This window comes from Chenopodium album, chromosome 5 (assembly GCF_948465745.1).
Source record: "Chenopodium album chromosome 5, dcCheAlbu1.1, whole genome shotgun sequence".
NCBI lineage: Eukaryota > Viridiplantae > Streptophyta > Magnoliopsida > Caryophyllales > Amaranthaceae > Chenopodium > Chenopodium album.
This window is the reverse complement of record NC_137838.1, coordinates 73,125,171-73,140,039: the sequence shown is the minus strand read 5'-3', so window position 1 is coordinate 73,140,039 and position 14,869 is coordinate 73,125,171. Positions and strand designations below refer to the sequence as shown.

At 33.1% G+C, this 14,869-nt stretch overlaps 2 protein-coding genes and 1 long non-coding RNA gene across 4 annotated transcripts in view; 2 read left to right on the top strand and 1 right to left on the bottom strand.

The window, feature by feature from the left end:
• The first annotated feature begins 1,842 nt into the window (after positions 1 to 1,842).
• Positions 1,843 to 8,020, top strand: LOC145632257 (heat stress transcription factor B-3-like). Its single transcript, XM_081684582.1, has 2 exons — positions 1,843 to 2,436; positions 7,291 to 8,020. Exons 1-2 carry the CDS (start codon positions 2,194 to 2,196, stop codon positions 7,804 to 7,806), a joined length of 759 nt encoding a protein of 252 aa, XP_081540708.1. The 5' UTR covers positions 1,843 to 2,193; the 3' UTR covers positions 7,807 to 8,020.
• On the top strand, positions 4,148 to 5,551 carry LOC145632258 (uncharacterized). The gene is made up of 2 exons (XR_014112537.1): positions 4,148 to 4,547; positions 5,373 to 5,551. It is a non-coding gene; the product is annotated as an uncharacterized LOC145632258 (long non-coding RNA).
• Positions 8,021 to 9,572: 1,552 nt separating the features above from the next.
• LOC145632256 (ABC transporter A family member 1-like) overlaps positions 9,573 to 14,869 on the bottom strand; it is a 32,872-nt gene continuing 27,575 nt past the window's right edge. For both annotated transcript variants that reach the window (XM_081684580.1, XM_081684581.1), the window contains 8 exons: positions 14,756 to 14,863; positions 14,186 to 14,336; positions 13,523 to 13,659; positions 13,357 to 13,431; positions 12,930 to 13,233; positions 10,957 to 11,090; positions 9,976 to 10,034; positions 9,573 to 9,899 (listed from right to left, as the gene is read on the bottom strand). In XM_081684580.1, the coding sequence (XP_081540706.1) occupies positions 9,818 to 9,899; positions 9,976 to 10,034; positions 10,957 to 11,090; positions 12,930 to 13,233; positions 13,357 to 13,431; positions 13,523 to 13,659; positions 14,186 to 14,336; positions 14,756 to 14,863 (1,050 nt within the window). In that variant the 3' untranslated portion in view covers positions 9,573 to 9,817. The remainder of the gene's footprint in view (positions 9,900 to 9,975; positions 10,035 to 10,956; positions 11,091 to 12,929; positions 13,234 to 13,356; positions 13,432 to 13,522; positions 13,660 to 14,185; positions 14,337 to 14,755; positions 14,864 to 14,869) is intronic.

Genomic DNA, 14,869 nt, shown 5'->3' with positions numbered 1-14,869 from the left:
GTTATAATTAGGTCAGGTCATTTCAAGTTGGGTCAGTCTCGAGTTCAAGTCGGGTTCGGTTCAAGTCAATAATTTGCAGGTTATAATCAGGTTGGGTCATTTCCAAGTTGGGTCATTCTCGGATTTAAGTCGGGTTATGTTCAAGTCAATAATTTGCAGGTTACAATCAGGTCGGGTAATTTCCAAGTCAGGTCATATTCGGGTTCAACTAACTATAAATAGATAATTATCATTTTTATCAAGCTAATTATTTCCTTTGACTATAATATATATGGAAATATATTAGGGAACTATAGTCTATAATTTAGGAAGATAATTATCTCCTTTGACCATACAACAAATATATACTACATTTAATTCTTAAATTTGAGGATGATGCTCCTTTCTTTTGCTGGCCTGGACCGACTTGGTCTCCTTAGACAAAATGCTTTGATCAACAATAATAAGGTGGTCTAAATTGCATTTAAGGTGATTTGAAATCGGGTCAGGAACCATTTGGTTTGAATTTAGGTCTGATCAATAACAAGTCGTGTTGATTTCGATCAAGTCGGGTCAGTAACAAATCGGGTTGAATTTTTTTGTCGGGTTAGTAATAGGTCTGGTAAAATTCGGTTCAGGTCAATAACAAGTCGAGTTGAATTTGGGTCAGGTTAATAACAAGTCGGGTTGATTTCGGGTCAGGTTTGTAAAAGGGTGGGTTGAATTTGGGCGGGTTAGGAACGGGTAGGGTTGAATTCGGGTCAGGTTAGTAACAAGTCAGGTTAAATTCGGGTTTTGACGGGTTAAAATATCGGGTTTGGTTCAGGTCAATAATTTACGGGTTACATTCGGGTCGGGTCATCTCTAGGTCATTTGATGTTCGGGTTCGGGTCTCACATATTCGGGTCAAGTCGGGTCTAGAGTTTGTTTCAGGTCGGGTCAGGTCGGATTTGGGTCACCATTTTTTCGGGTTCAAATGGTCCGGTTAATAATCGGATTTGAATCGATATTTCGGCTCGAGTCAACTTTTTACAAATCTACATGGATTACAGGGAATAGAGTTTGTTCTCCGTACCAATTTAATATGGATTAATTTGGTCATAATTTTTTTGTCAATAATATTACAGTTTACCAAATATAAAAGATGTCCACGATATCACTCAAGATATTACGAAGCATTTTAGTACAAACTCTTTCAGAAATAATGGAAATCAATTTTACATAGATCATTTTGATACATTGAGTGATTTCAACGAGCGAAATATTGACACGACAACATACATACATCTCTAAACACCAAAATACATACATCTCTTTCTTATGTATAGTATAAATTACATATATCAATTAAAATAGATTATACTACCTCCGTCGTTAAAGGTTATGTGCAACGATTTGACATAAAGTAGAGGGGGAAAATGTCTAATCGTTGCACGTAACCTGTAACGGAGGTAGTCTAAATAATGCAAAAATCAAAATTGTAAAATTAAAAAAAAATGAAAGGGGTACTAAGGGCTTGTTCTATTCATCTTAATTTCAGTTCAGTTCCGCTCCAATAAGTTCAGTTTCTAATTTTCTTATCTTATAGACAATTTATTTCAGCTCTATTTAGTTTGATTTAGCCCCAATCAGTTCAGTTCAGTAAATCGAAACAGATCCTAATTTCAACAAAGAAACAAGGACTTTATACAAGAAAAAGAAAAAAAAAAAAAAAACAAAATATATACGTGTACCTAATATGAAAAGCATGAAACTAACTGTTGTTTCTAGTTAGTACGGACTATATAAAGACGGTCCAACATTGAACATACGTTTCAACAACTTCATATTACATAATTCTTCCAAACTCAGAAATGTAGAGAGAGAAAATCAAATAAATAAATACAAAATTTAGAGAGAGAAATATAACAAGGGGAAGAAATTAAAGAAAAACATCATCTAAGAAAAGCTTCCTTGCAAATCTCATGAACTGTGGTGTCGTCTTGGGTTTCTACTGCTGGGGTTGGGAGTTCTTAACTGCCCTTCTTCTTTTCTCAACCCTTTTTTATTCTTCTTTTTAATCATATTTTTTTTCTTCTTCCTTTCGTTTTTATTTTTAACAAATTTCTAAGATTTTTATTCCTTTCTTTTATAACATAAAAAAGGGTTAAGAAAATTAGTAGTTTTTTGTAAAGCACAAAAACATTAAAAAAAAAAAAAAAAAAAAAGATTTTAATGGAAGGTGTTTGTGAGAAGGGGTTGTTTGAGTATGGAATAATAAGGAAATCAAATCCACCACCCTTTTTGTTGAAGACATACATGCTTGTGGATGATCCCGAGACCGACACCGTTGTATCGTGGAACGAAGGCGGTACCGCCTTCGTGGTGTGGCAGCCGGCCGAGTTTGCCCGGGACTTACTCCCTACTTTCTTCAAGCATTGCAACTTCTCTAGCTTTGTTAGACAACTCAATACTTACGTAAGTTTTGCTAAACTACTATTGTTATAGTCAACTTAAATGGTTAATTTTAAAACATAATTTTATGTACACTTTGAGCAATTTTGTAACATTTTAAAATTGACTAGTCATATAATGTAGTAAATATTTATTAAAAAATGTCTAGTCTATTTTTAAAGGTATATAAGCATAAATTTAATAATTAGAAAAATTAATCAAAATTAGGAACATCATTTTGATCTTTAATTATGATTATGTTGATCTTAATGTTGTTGTTTGTTGTTGCGGGTTTGCCAAGTTTATTTAATCATGATTAACAAATGGGAAAAGGATTAAAGGTTAAAAGCTATTGTCAACAAGTTGATTATGATTGTAGTTGGTATTTGTCTGTTTGTAACAAAGATATAAGTTAATTAATCCTTCAAGTTACGTTTACTTGGGTAATTACAATTTTATAGATTTACTTTAGGTAAACAACAATGTAAATATTTTGTATTTCATTTGTTTTGAAAAGTTTAGTAAGCAGTCACATGTACTATTTTAGGATATTGAGACTATGATGAGTAAAGTTCGTCATGCTATAGTACGGAGTAATACATAATGATTTATAAGTCGTAATCTTGAATCGAACAAATGTAAAATATAATTAAATGGTTACCTAATGATACCTTACTGGACAAAATTACATTTAAATCTTATTATTAATATTTCCTATAATACAAGTATTATAGTAATGGTTTATCTAATGTTGTAACTATTATGTAACACTTTGCTCAAAAAAAATGTACTCCGTAACACTTTGCTCAAAATAAAATTGATTATGAGTGGTAATTATAAAATCCATACCCCTTTTCAAAATTGTTCATAAACTATTTTACTCTGTATTAATTTTCTTTCCATATTTTAATGATTGTAATTAATATACAAATAATACAGAGTAATTGCAAATTTGTAGACATACATGCATCTCTCCTTTATAGGATGGATTAAGTGAATTCTTTTTTATTTTTGGTAATTTAAATGATTTTAGTGAAATTTAATATAGGTTGAATAAAGAGAAGTTGAAGGACCCTCATTAGTCCTACATATCATTAACATTATTGATAAGATAAATATGGATAATTAACAATAAGCATTTAGTTATTCCAATGATAAAATAATGAGCTTAATTAATCCAAGTCAAATAATGAAAGTTTCAAGTAATAAAAAATTTCATCAATTAAATGCTATGACTTAACACTTATTTGCTATGTTTTCGATAAAAAAAAACCTTTTATATGCTAAATTCCGAGATTTAGGGCCTGTTCTGATTGACTTAACTAAGCTGAACTAAACTGAATATTTTATGTGAGAAGGAAATCAAGAATTGAACTGAACTGAAAATAATTTGAAGAGAACATGCCCTTATAGACCCAGATAAAAGGTATAAGAAAAATCTTCATCTCATAAACCATGACTCTTAAGGACCAAACTCTTTATTTTAAGATCACAAGATAATTAACTTTCTATCTAAGTTCTAAAAATTACACTCTTGATATATAAACAAAATTGATAAAAAAAAAATCTTATATACATTCAAGTAGGGGTGAGCAAAAACTGTGGGTACCCGGTGTTGGAATTGGAACCGGTTAGGACCCGGTGGGTCTGGACCCGGACCCGGTTATACCGGTTCCAATTCTGGGTCCAAAATATAGGACCCGGTTATATCCGGTTCCAATTCCGGGTCCTATAATTTTGGACCCGGTACCCACTGGGTACCCGGTTATACCAGTTCCATTACCGGGTACCCGGTCTTGGAATTGGATTTTTTAGTGCAAAATATGCTATTTCGAAAATTCGAATGCTTGGATTTTTTTTTTACAGCCCAAATTTGTGTAAGCCCAACATATTAATGTACTCATATATCTTTTCTCAACACTAACCCTAAAATCTCACAGCCTCCATCACTCTTTCAGATCTCACATTCTCATGGTCTCACCCCTTGTCCCCTTCACTGCTCAGTGCTCCATCAGCACGGCGGCTCCGTTCAAGCTTCACCACTCCATCAGCACGGCGGCTCCGTTCAAGCTTCACCACTCGGATTCTCCATTGAAGCTCTCACCGTGACTGTGTTGTTGCTCATATTGTTAAAGGTTCTTCTCCTTTCAAGCTCTTTTTATAATTTTACTAAAAATTTTAACTTATTTTAGTAATTTATAATTTTATATACCGTAAATTTTCTGAAATTTGTATTAGTTTTGCATGTTTATGATAATTTTAGTTAGTTTCTCATGTTTATGAAATTTGTATTAGTTGTGCTATTTTTTTGGATTAGCTTCGCATGTTTGGGTAATTTTCTGGGTTTGTGAAGTTCTGGTATTTTCTTTCAATTGTGTTGAGTTCAAATTTATATGTGGGGTTTATTTAATTCGTGTTATTTTTGCTGAATTTTGTAAAATTTGTTTGTTTTTAACAGAATTTGGGAGTATTCAATTGGTCAAATTGATGAATTTTATCTGGGATGTTGATTATTCATTGAACCCAATTGATGAACTTACAGCATTATGCTAAATTGCGTAGCTTTAGTCGTTAATTGTAGTATTTGATCAAGTGGGTCAATGCTTGATTATGCTCTAATAATATTTTTCTTTTTGATGTTGAATTATGAAGAACTAGGAGGGTTTAAATCTGATAGTTGAAAATGGGATGCATTCATTTTACTGCAAGTTTGGCGTGCTTAGAGAATTGATACTCTAAAAATGAAGAAGTGATATTGTGCTATTTTTTTATTACTGCAAGTTTGTATAGCAATTTTCTCTAATTTTGGTTGTGATTTAATATATATATAATTTATATATATGTATATATGTATATATATATATATATATATATATATATATATATATATATATATATATATATATATATATATATATATATACTCTTATGATTTTAATAAATGTGCTTTTTTTTTACAGGTTATTTGTGAAGTGTGCTTCATGCTTGGAATCAAGAGATTTTACCTTGTAATAAAGTAGGATGTTTTATGATTTTATGGACTTTATGTCATTTTGTAAACTTGTCATTTTGATGAAGTTTGTATGGACTTTGTGGAACTTATTATCAAGACATTTTTAATTATGTAAACATTTTTCAATGTTTTTTTTTTCTAAGTTCAGAGATTACAGGAAGCAGGTAGGTAGTAGGTTACAAGAAGCAGGTTAAAATTTCAATAAAAATAGCTTGCAAAAAAAAAAAAAAAAAAAAATCAGTAAAAATAGCAAGTAAAATAAGGAAAATAGAAACCGGGTACCCGGATTTGGAACTGGTACCCACCGGTTCCAATACCGGGTCCAAAATTTGAGGACCCGGTATAACCGGTTCCAAGACCAGTTCCAAGTATCCAGGACCCGGTACAACCAGTTCCAATACCGGGTCCGTCAAAATCAACCGGGTACCCGGTTGTGCTCACCCCTACATTCAAGTACACATAGAAGTACGTGCAACTAAATTAACAGGGATACCGGATACGAATAGTAATATCCATTTGATATGTGTAAAGTACTAGTTTTGTACTATTTGCTTACAAAGTAAATGGTCAAATACTGTGAATATGATGGGGCTAGATGAGTCAAACTCTCAACGAGAAATTTGGAAATTGGAAGTATCAATCATCTCTTTTTTAGCTTTGTTCTAGATTAAGCTGGATAATGTGGAATAGCCACTTGACTTTTTTTTTTTTTTTTTTTTTTTTTTTCCCTCTTTTTGCAGCATTAAATGTCACCTGAACATTCGTCTTATTCTAATAGTCATTTTTTTAGAGGAAAACAATAAAGGGAAAATTTGACGAAGAAAATAGGAAAAAAAAAAAAAGAGGGGGTTGGTAGGTTTTGTATTCTACACGTTTTCTTTCCTTATTTTCTTAATAAGGTGTCAATTTTTTAAATTGCGGAATTGGTAACATCTTTGGAAAAATGTATAGAAAAGAATAAAGTTGAAAACTTTATTTATTTTAGTTTTAAATCCATGGGCTGCCCTTCTATTGATCAAATTATGCAGTAGGTGGTGTAATACGTCAAGTCGTCAATTTTATGGTTTGAGATTCAATACTTATATTGTCTATATTTGATAACACTTGATCGTGTAGCATACATATGTAGCTTTCTCCTTATTGATACATTATACATTATGTTAGGTATAAGTGTGAGTAGAATTTGTCCTACATTGAAAAAGAAAGCAAAGAGCTTTCAATTTATAATCTAAGTTGCACAACTACGGCTACTGACACGGATACGAATATGAAACAGATACGAGAAAACGATTATCTCAAAATAAGAGACACGGGTACGAAATGTTAAAATTCATATAATATATTTTTAAAAAGAATTTGACCATATATTTGTCATTTCGTTTGCTTATTAGATCATATATCATATTAACAATGTGATTTATATGAAGGCACTCCTATTATTTAATAATTACCTTACAAATCTTAATTTACTTAAATTTTCTCATTTTAAAAAGTTTAACAACCCATATCATAATAAGGTACGATTCGAGACGTATCATTGCGTGTCCCACAAGTGTCGGTGTCTGACACGGACAGTTGGATGAAGTGTCCATGCATCCTAATTTATAATCCAAGCAGTTTATTACTCCTATTATCAATTAATTTTAAAATGAAACCTCGTTATGGGCTTTGGTTTGTGAGCTTATCTCTCTTGTATCCTCTCTTATGGTACTAATATTGGGTTATTTGTAGGGACCAATAAAATAATCGTTTTATTTATTGCCCTCAATTATTTCTTCAATATATGCCCTATTTTCTCTTTAATCATGCACTATTTTATTTACTCAGCTTAAATAATATTATGTATTTCCTGTTTTCATACTCAGGGGTTTAGGAAAGTGGCAACAAGCAGATGGGAGTTCTGCAACAACATGTTCCAAAGAGGCAAGAAAGAATTGATAGGCCAAATTCGACGTCGGAAAGCCTGGGCACACCGTCCACAACCACCAACGGTTGCAGCCAACCCAACAAACTCCGAAGCTCCTCCAAATAATCATGATGAAGATCAAAGATCCTCATCAACTTCATCATCCTCTGAGCTCAACATTCTAGTGGATGAAAACAAGAGACTAAAGAAGGAAAACGGGGTGCTAAGCTCAGAGCTCACAAACATGAAGAACAAGTGCAAGGAGCTACTTGACTTGGTCGCGGTCTACACAAACCGAAAGGAAGATCAAAGCCAAGGCAGCAACAGCAACAATGATGATGACGAAAACTATGAAAAACAGCCAAAGCTGTTTGGGGTAAGATTACAAGTCCAAAGTGAAAAAGAGAGAAAGAGGAAGAGGTCAGAAGAAGTTTATGAGACGGCAAGACTTTTATTATCTCAATCATGCAAGTAAAAAGGCTGCAAATATGAATACAAGTCCATTATTAGAACTTGGTTTAATTTAGCTGTCTTAGTCTTAGAAATTTATCCTGATGAAAACTACAGTTCAGCTAATTACAAGTATGATTATTGAACTTTAATTAGTGAAGAATTCAGGAACATAATTGTAGATAAATGTTTGTTCTAGTTCACAAGTAAACTAGAAATTATGAATAAAGGTTGACATATGATATAGTTTATAACTTTATATTGGCTTATTAGTTTTCTTTCACTCTAAAAGATATGATTGTGAACTAATAAATAGAAAGGTACTTGTTCCACACTTTAGAATGTGATCAAGAGAAGGTAAATAAGTGAAATAACAATCAAATCACGCTATCGGATATTTCAGTTGAATTTTCTGTAAAACCTTCTTTCTTTTCAATCTAGATCACCTGTTTCAATGATGGATTTTCTGCTTGTATGAACCAAAAATGTATTTGGACTAAGTGACTAACCCTAGCCACAAGCCATAAAGAAACATCTTTTGCAATAGAAAATGCTATAAGACTGGAATAGACCCGGTCTACAATAACTTATTGTAGACCCAACCTTCTAGTTTACCATACGAATGTGATTATATCATACGAAATGTGATTATATTATTACAAAAATGATTATATCATCTTGAAACTATTATGTAAATGTATCACTCAAAAAGTGAATTTATTATTATAAAAAGTATCAAATAGTAAATTACATCATTCAAAAGATGATTTTTAAATTTTATCATCCTAAAGATAATTATATAATCTCATTAAATGGTTTAATATGAGATCAAAATATGACTCACAAAAAGATAATTATATCATCTAAAAAAGTGATTATATCATCCAGAATGTGATTATATTATTTGCAAGTGTCAAATTTTGGGTCTACAATAATTTATTGTAGACTGGGTCCATACAAGACCAATTGGTTACTTAATAAACTTAGATTGCTTCATTTTTTTTTTTTTTAGAAAATGTGCATACAATACTTTGTTAGCAAATAAGGTGCTAAAAGTGGGAATATTAAGCTATATCAAAGGTTATTTACTTATTTATACCTATCGACCAACACCATGTTTTTTTTTTTTTTTTTTTTTTTTTTTTTTTTTTTTTTTTTTTTCCAGCAATCCTAGGACTCCCGTAAAAACAATGACAGATTATGAAAATGTACAAATGGGTATTTTTTAAGGAATTCTGGAACTTAAAATAAGCTATATACCTTCAAAAAAAAAAAAAAAAACCCCAAGATATTGTTTCCACTCATTAATTTATGCCCGATTTTTTTTGGTTTTTACAATGATATTGGCAATGAGTGATAGACTCATAGAGCCAATGAGTCTTAGGTGTTGAACAATTCAGAATAGTCTAAAATTTGGAATCTCGGGGTTAGGAAATTACTTATCGTATATTGGACAGCGAGACGCAATATTTGGGTCTTAATCTTATATATTGGACACTGATTATCTAGGGACTCAAGTCACATTGCTGATCAAAATCGAACAATTCCCCACAATATAGTTCCTTGGGTTCAAATGTTAGTCCCTCGGGTTAACAAAAAGTTAGTCCACATAAATTATTTTTTGCGTTTGTCAAGGGGATGGAAAGAGTTAACCCAAGCAAACAAAGTGGCCAAAACGACGTCACTTCTACAGCACTTCTGCAATTGTACAAGCTCATCCATGGCTTCAACTGCCATATATGCTATTCGATATCTTCAACTTTACGAAACCAATTAGATGTGAAACACATATCATGATTTCAATTAGATTGTTTCACATTTAACTTGTTAATAATATACATAAATATTCACTCAATATGTTGGTTATACAAGATAAAACAAAATCAAAATTTGTGCTCAATCACTGTATAATTATGAGGTTAATATGAACAAACTATTGTGGTCTCTACCTATTGCAGGCACGTCAGTGACACTAACCTTAAGTTTGCCTCAACAAGATACAGAAGCCTCCTAGATATTCAAGTTCGCATATATCATCACGAGTTAGCAGCAAAGTGATTAAAAATGGTCTCCAAAGTGGATTGACTGATGCTATATTCTGCTATACCAACTTGAGTCCTGCAAGAGTATTTTCCATACAAGTTATAAACAAAAAAGAGAGGCAGGATGATTAATAAATTTAGCAATTCTTTACCTGTTCCGTTCGATGTGACCAAAAGCATCTGCCAATGACAGATCCTCGCCAAATGGTAACTGCAAAGAAAAAGTTTATCACATACTAACTTGATTTGAAGCAGCTCACCAAGAAACAGATGAACATCAATGACTTTCTACTAGGCATTTAAATGTCAAATTATGGTTCAAATTGGCCAGAAAAGAACTCCATTGAACATAAATGTACATTTGCAAGATACAGTGGCAAATCCATGTTGGTTTGAGTACACACGCAGATCCTTTTTGGTTGGGACCAAAGGTTTACCCCTTCCATCCCGTTTGCACCAATTTCCTTAAGCTGCAGATTACTCCCTCTATCCCGTAGTTTGCACCAATTTCCTTATGAGTTTGTACTTTTTAGTTTGCCCCATAATATTAATAACCATGGGGACAATCACTTTACTCTGACCAAACAAAAGGGGAGGGAGGGATTATTACCTATGATGCAAAGCTGTGCCGGTGTACCCAGATATCAGAAACACTAATTGGGGGGACAGGATTGAATGTCTAATGCAATAATGCTAGAGAATTATAATACGGATACTATGAGGGATATAATAAGGCAATTGCACAGACTGGATCACAAGTCACTGAAATCATACAATAGATAGACAAGTTGGACATAAGGGATGAAAGGCAAAAAGGCTTATTGATCAAAGCAGAAAAAGTCATAGGATCAGTTTTCCTTCACACAGTATTTTGAGATCAGAGTGCACCTGTGGTATAGTGGTATTTTTACTCCAATCAAGATAAGCCAACAAGACCAATCATTATTCCAGACATTTTAAGTGACAACATCCACAAGCTAATCTCAAAATCTATAACTAAAATATTTGCACGAATATTTACCACTTTCTTTGCCCTATAATTACAAAAACATTGGATGGCAGGTAGCAAATGAAAAAAACAATAAAAAAATTATCAAGGATAAGAGAAGAAAAGCAGCAAAAATTTCCAGTACCTGGTATCTAGCACTCAATCCATTGCACCCCTGAAAAGTAGAACCAGGAAATGATGATAGAATAAAGGACTCTATTACACTGAACTTGTCCTTTGTCAACCACCATTCAGTGAAAACCGGTAACGGGATGCCACCTACAAAAAAGCATAATCAAGTTAAAAAATGCATCACTTCTATTCTTATAGCTAGAAGCACAACATAGCTTTCTATGAAAGGAAAGCTCAAAATAGTTTCGACAAGCAGTACATGAATATTTCAAAGAATCAGAGCGAGAAAAAAATAGCTTAATTAGAACAATAGTTACAGGCTTACAGCCCTACTACACCCCTACTACACTGGTAGTAAAATAGCTTGCATGAGTTCAATCTCACTTTGGGAAGTAAAATTTGACATTAAATCCACTCAGCTAGTTTATATCGTGTTCTTGCACCAATATATCATGAGAATTTGTCATACAAGACAAAGCGCTCAAGAATTTAACAAATATCGCAAGCGTCTTAGGTGGATTAATTCTAGGGAGGTTTTCAGTTTATCATACTACATAACATTGACAATTGCAGTGAAACTGATTAATTTAATAAAATATCATAGGGGACAAGCTACGATTATCAATATGAAGACAATTTCTTTGTTGTGAGATAAAAAATAAATGTCCCATCTGCCATCTGCACATGCTTCAAGGAAGGTGAATAAGAAAACAAAAAATAATTTGGTTGATTAAAGGTGAATATAACAAACACGATAGTGGAGTTTGGTTGATTTAAAATTTAAAATTGAATAACAGAAGAGGATACTAGAATTTGGTTGTTTAAAAGTGAATTTAAAATTAGCAAAGGTGAATTAAACTTTTATACAGGGACAAATAGTTTTTGGGTGAAAAGAGACTTTTATTTGAGGACGGAGGGCGTATAAATTTGCTGCTAGCAAGTTGGGAAATCAAGTAAGCTTGTTAAGTCCACCAAAATATCTGATCGCAATGCCCCACACAATCCATATAGGGCTGGCGATATTTTCTAGTTGAGAAACAAATCCAAAATTGAATTACAAATATTCTAAAACCATGGTTTGGGTATTTTGATTTGGCCCTAGTTCGAACGTTTGATACGATTTCCTTTCATATCTCGGTGGTAAAGGGATGGAGGACTAGGACAGAAAGTAAGAGCGCCACTTTTGGCACAATGGGCCTCTTGTTGGAGGCCTGCATGACGAAATAATAACTCAGTAGTAAGGGCACGGAGCCCCTCAAAATTGCATGGGAAGTCAGGGTTTGCAACCCCTAAATCAAATAGTGAACTGTATATGCTTTCTGCTCTTTGGTAGTTTGAAAAATTCACAACTGTAAGTAATCAGCTATCTTAACTAAATAATGTACCTAATCCACAATGCAGTGAAATCAAACATTAGAATATGTATATTAGACGATGAACCCATACTCTTCCTCTTGAATGACCATTAAATCAAAAATATAAAAAGGATTATTGATTCTCTTTAGTCCATCAATCATGGGTATTATAACATTGTGCAACCAAGGCACCAAGTTCTCATTACCTTGATTTAAAAGGCAATGAATTTCATCACTAATATCAATTCATAATGCAGACCATCTACAAATATCAATTAGTTGGCAAAGAAGTTAGCAGGACACATGCACGAAAAACACTGAAAATTTGTCTGAAAAAGAAAATCCACTTCATTTTCTCACTTAATTTCTGCAATTATTGCTAAGCTTCCGGACCAAGTGCATACACTGTTGCCCCTTCATAATCCAGATTATATCTCAATTATAAATATATTGAAATTAAAATTACAAATCCACATTTTAAACCAAGACATGAAATTAGCAGGTAATCATACTATTCAACATGCAAGCTTCAACCATAAATATATGATCCAATCACTTTTAATGAAAAGAAAAACCATAAGCAGCTACATATACAGTAAGAAAAAGCAGAGATTGAGGGAAGAGGCCATACCATCACGGATCAGTTGATCTGATAACTGTTCGCTTAACATCTTATCAGATGCCATACTTGAATTTATTAGAGTAGCTACTCGTTCTTCATTGCCAAGACATCGAGCTATCATCACTATCAAGTCTCTTGACAAGCTGATTTCAGCTACTGGTATACTGTCAGCTGTGATATCATCAGCAGTCCCAATGCAAGTCTCCAAGTCTCCTAGTAAGCTTTTAGGATGAGATGGAACTTCAGCAAGCTTCTCTTGAATCATTAACGATAGAGCTTCCAGTTGCTCAGACTTTACTTCCGTTGGTTTTATCTGAAAAACAGAGGTAAAGTTGTAAGATATCTTCAATTACTCACATGTTGTCTCTTTTCTACTTTCTTGTGCAATATACAATTTTCCTTCCAGAGGGATTAGAGTTGAAAATATGATTAGTACCTCCAGCTCAAGATGATTTCCAAATCGTGTCTTCAAATGCTGTGGACTTCCAATACATCTTAAACGTCCCCCAACCTTAAAATCACAATAATTAAATAATATGGTCACTAAAAGCTGCAAATTAAAAGTGGAGCTTAAAAAAGACAATGAATAATATTCTTCTTACCATTATTCCCATCCTGGTGCACAGTGCCTGGGCTTCATTCATGCTGTGTGTAGTGAGTATAACTGCTGTTTTCCCTCGTCTTGTAGATAGGTGGGAAATAACATCCCACATGAATCTTTTAGCTATAGGATCCATGCCTACAGGGATAATTAATTACACAGAATAAATTCATCTTTAGTTGAGCCTCAACATATTTCGAAAGAGGGGAGTGGCCAGGTGAAGAGGGGGGGGGGGGGGGGGGGGGTTGGGGTGGGGTGGAGAGAATCAGATCAAGACCATCAAGTCTGCACACCATTACCTAAGAGCAATACCAATTGAGAGTTCATAACACATTATAATTCTCAAAAGATCATTCGATTAAGATTAAGACATAATTGTTTTGAAGAATATCAAAAAAAAATTATAACTGTCTAAACGAGGGTTGAGGGTTGGTTTCGTTCACCATCCAGTCTAGACAACAGAAAAAAAAATAAAAATGGCAGAAGGCAAAATGAATCTGGCATAAAAATGTTAATTCACTTACTCTCATACCTAGCTCAAAATTTATTATCAGTCATTTGCCGAGATCAATAGCAAGATCATGGAAGTCACAAAATGAAAACATTTCCACAGAAGAATTTGGAGAATTATCAGAAAGAATGATGCTTTATCAATTTAATTTACCTGTAGATGGCTCATCAAGTATGACTATGGAAGGATCTCCAATCATTGCAATTGCCACAGATAACTTGCGCTTGTTACCCCCGCTAAGGGAAAAAGACGGTTTATTGGCGTGCTTCAACAAGTCAAATTCAACTATTTTCTCCATAACTACCTATAAAATATTTGATTAGCTTAAAGAATCAATTAATAATTAAACAGATCTATAGTGATACAGCCTAAAAATAAGACATATAAAACAACAGAAAATAACAATGTAAGCTGGTCATGAATGATGATCAAAAGGACACTTTTTCAGAGCCAAGACAAGAAACACCTAGAGTCAACTTATACTGAACTGTACTCAATTATCCAAGATACTAAGCTGTTGAGCCATTCCAAAATGATAAAATTGTGGATCTGAAAATAAAGTAATGTTAAGCATTTTGTACACATAATGGAACAATTGAGATGCTTAGTAAGGGCACAATAGGAAGCAAGAATGAGAATCTTAATGCGTGCAGATAGAATATTTAACATATATACCATAAACAACGGATAGAATTTGCTCCACAGCATTTCATAGTTTCATACCTCTTCAATCCGATCGTCTGATACTCTTTTAATCCTTGCATACAGTTCAAGATGTTCCCAAACTGTCAAATGTTCTAACAAAGCATCAAACTGGGGGCAGTAACCTATCTGTAA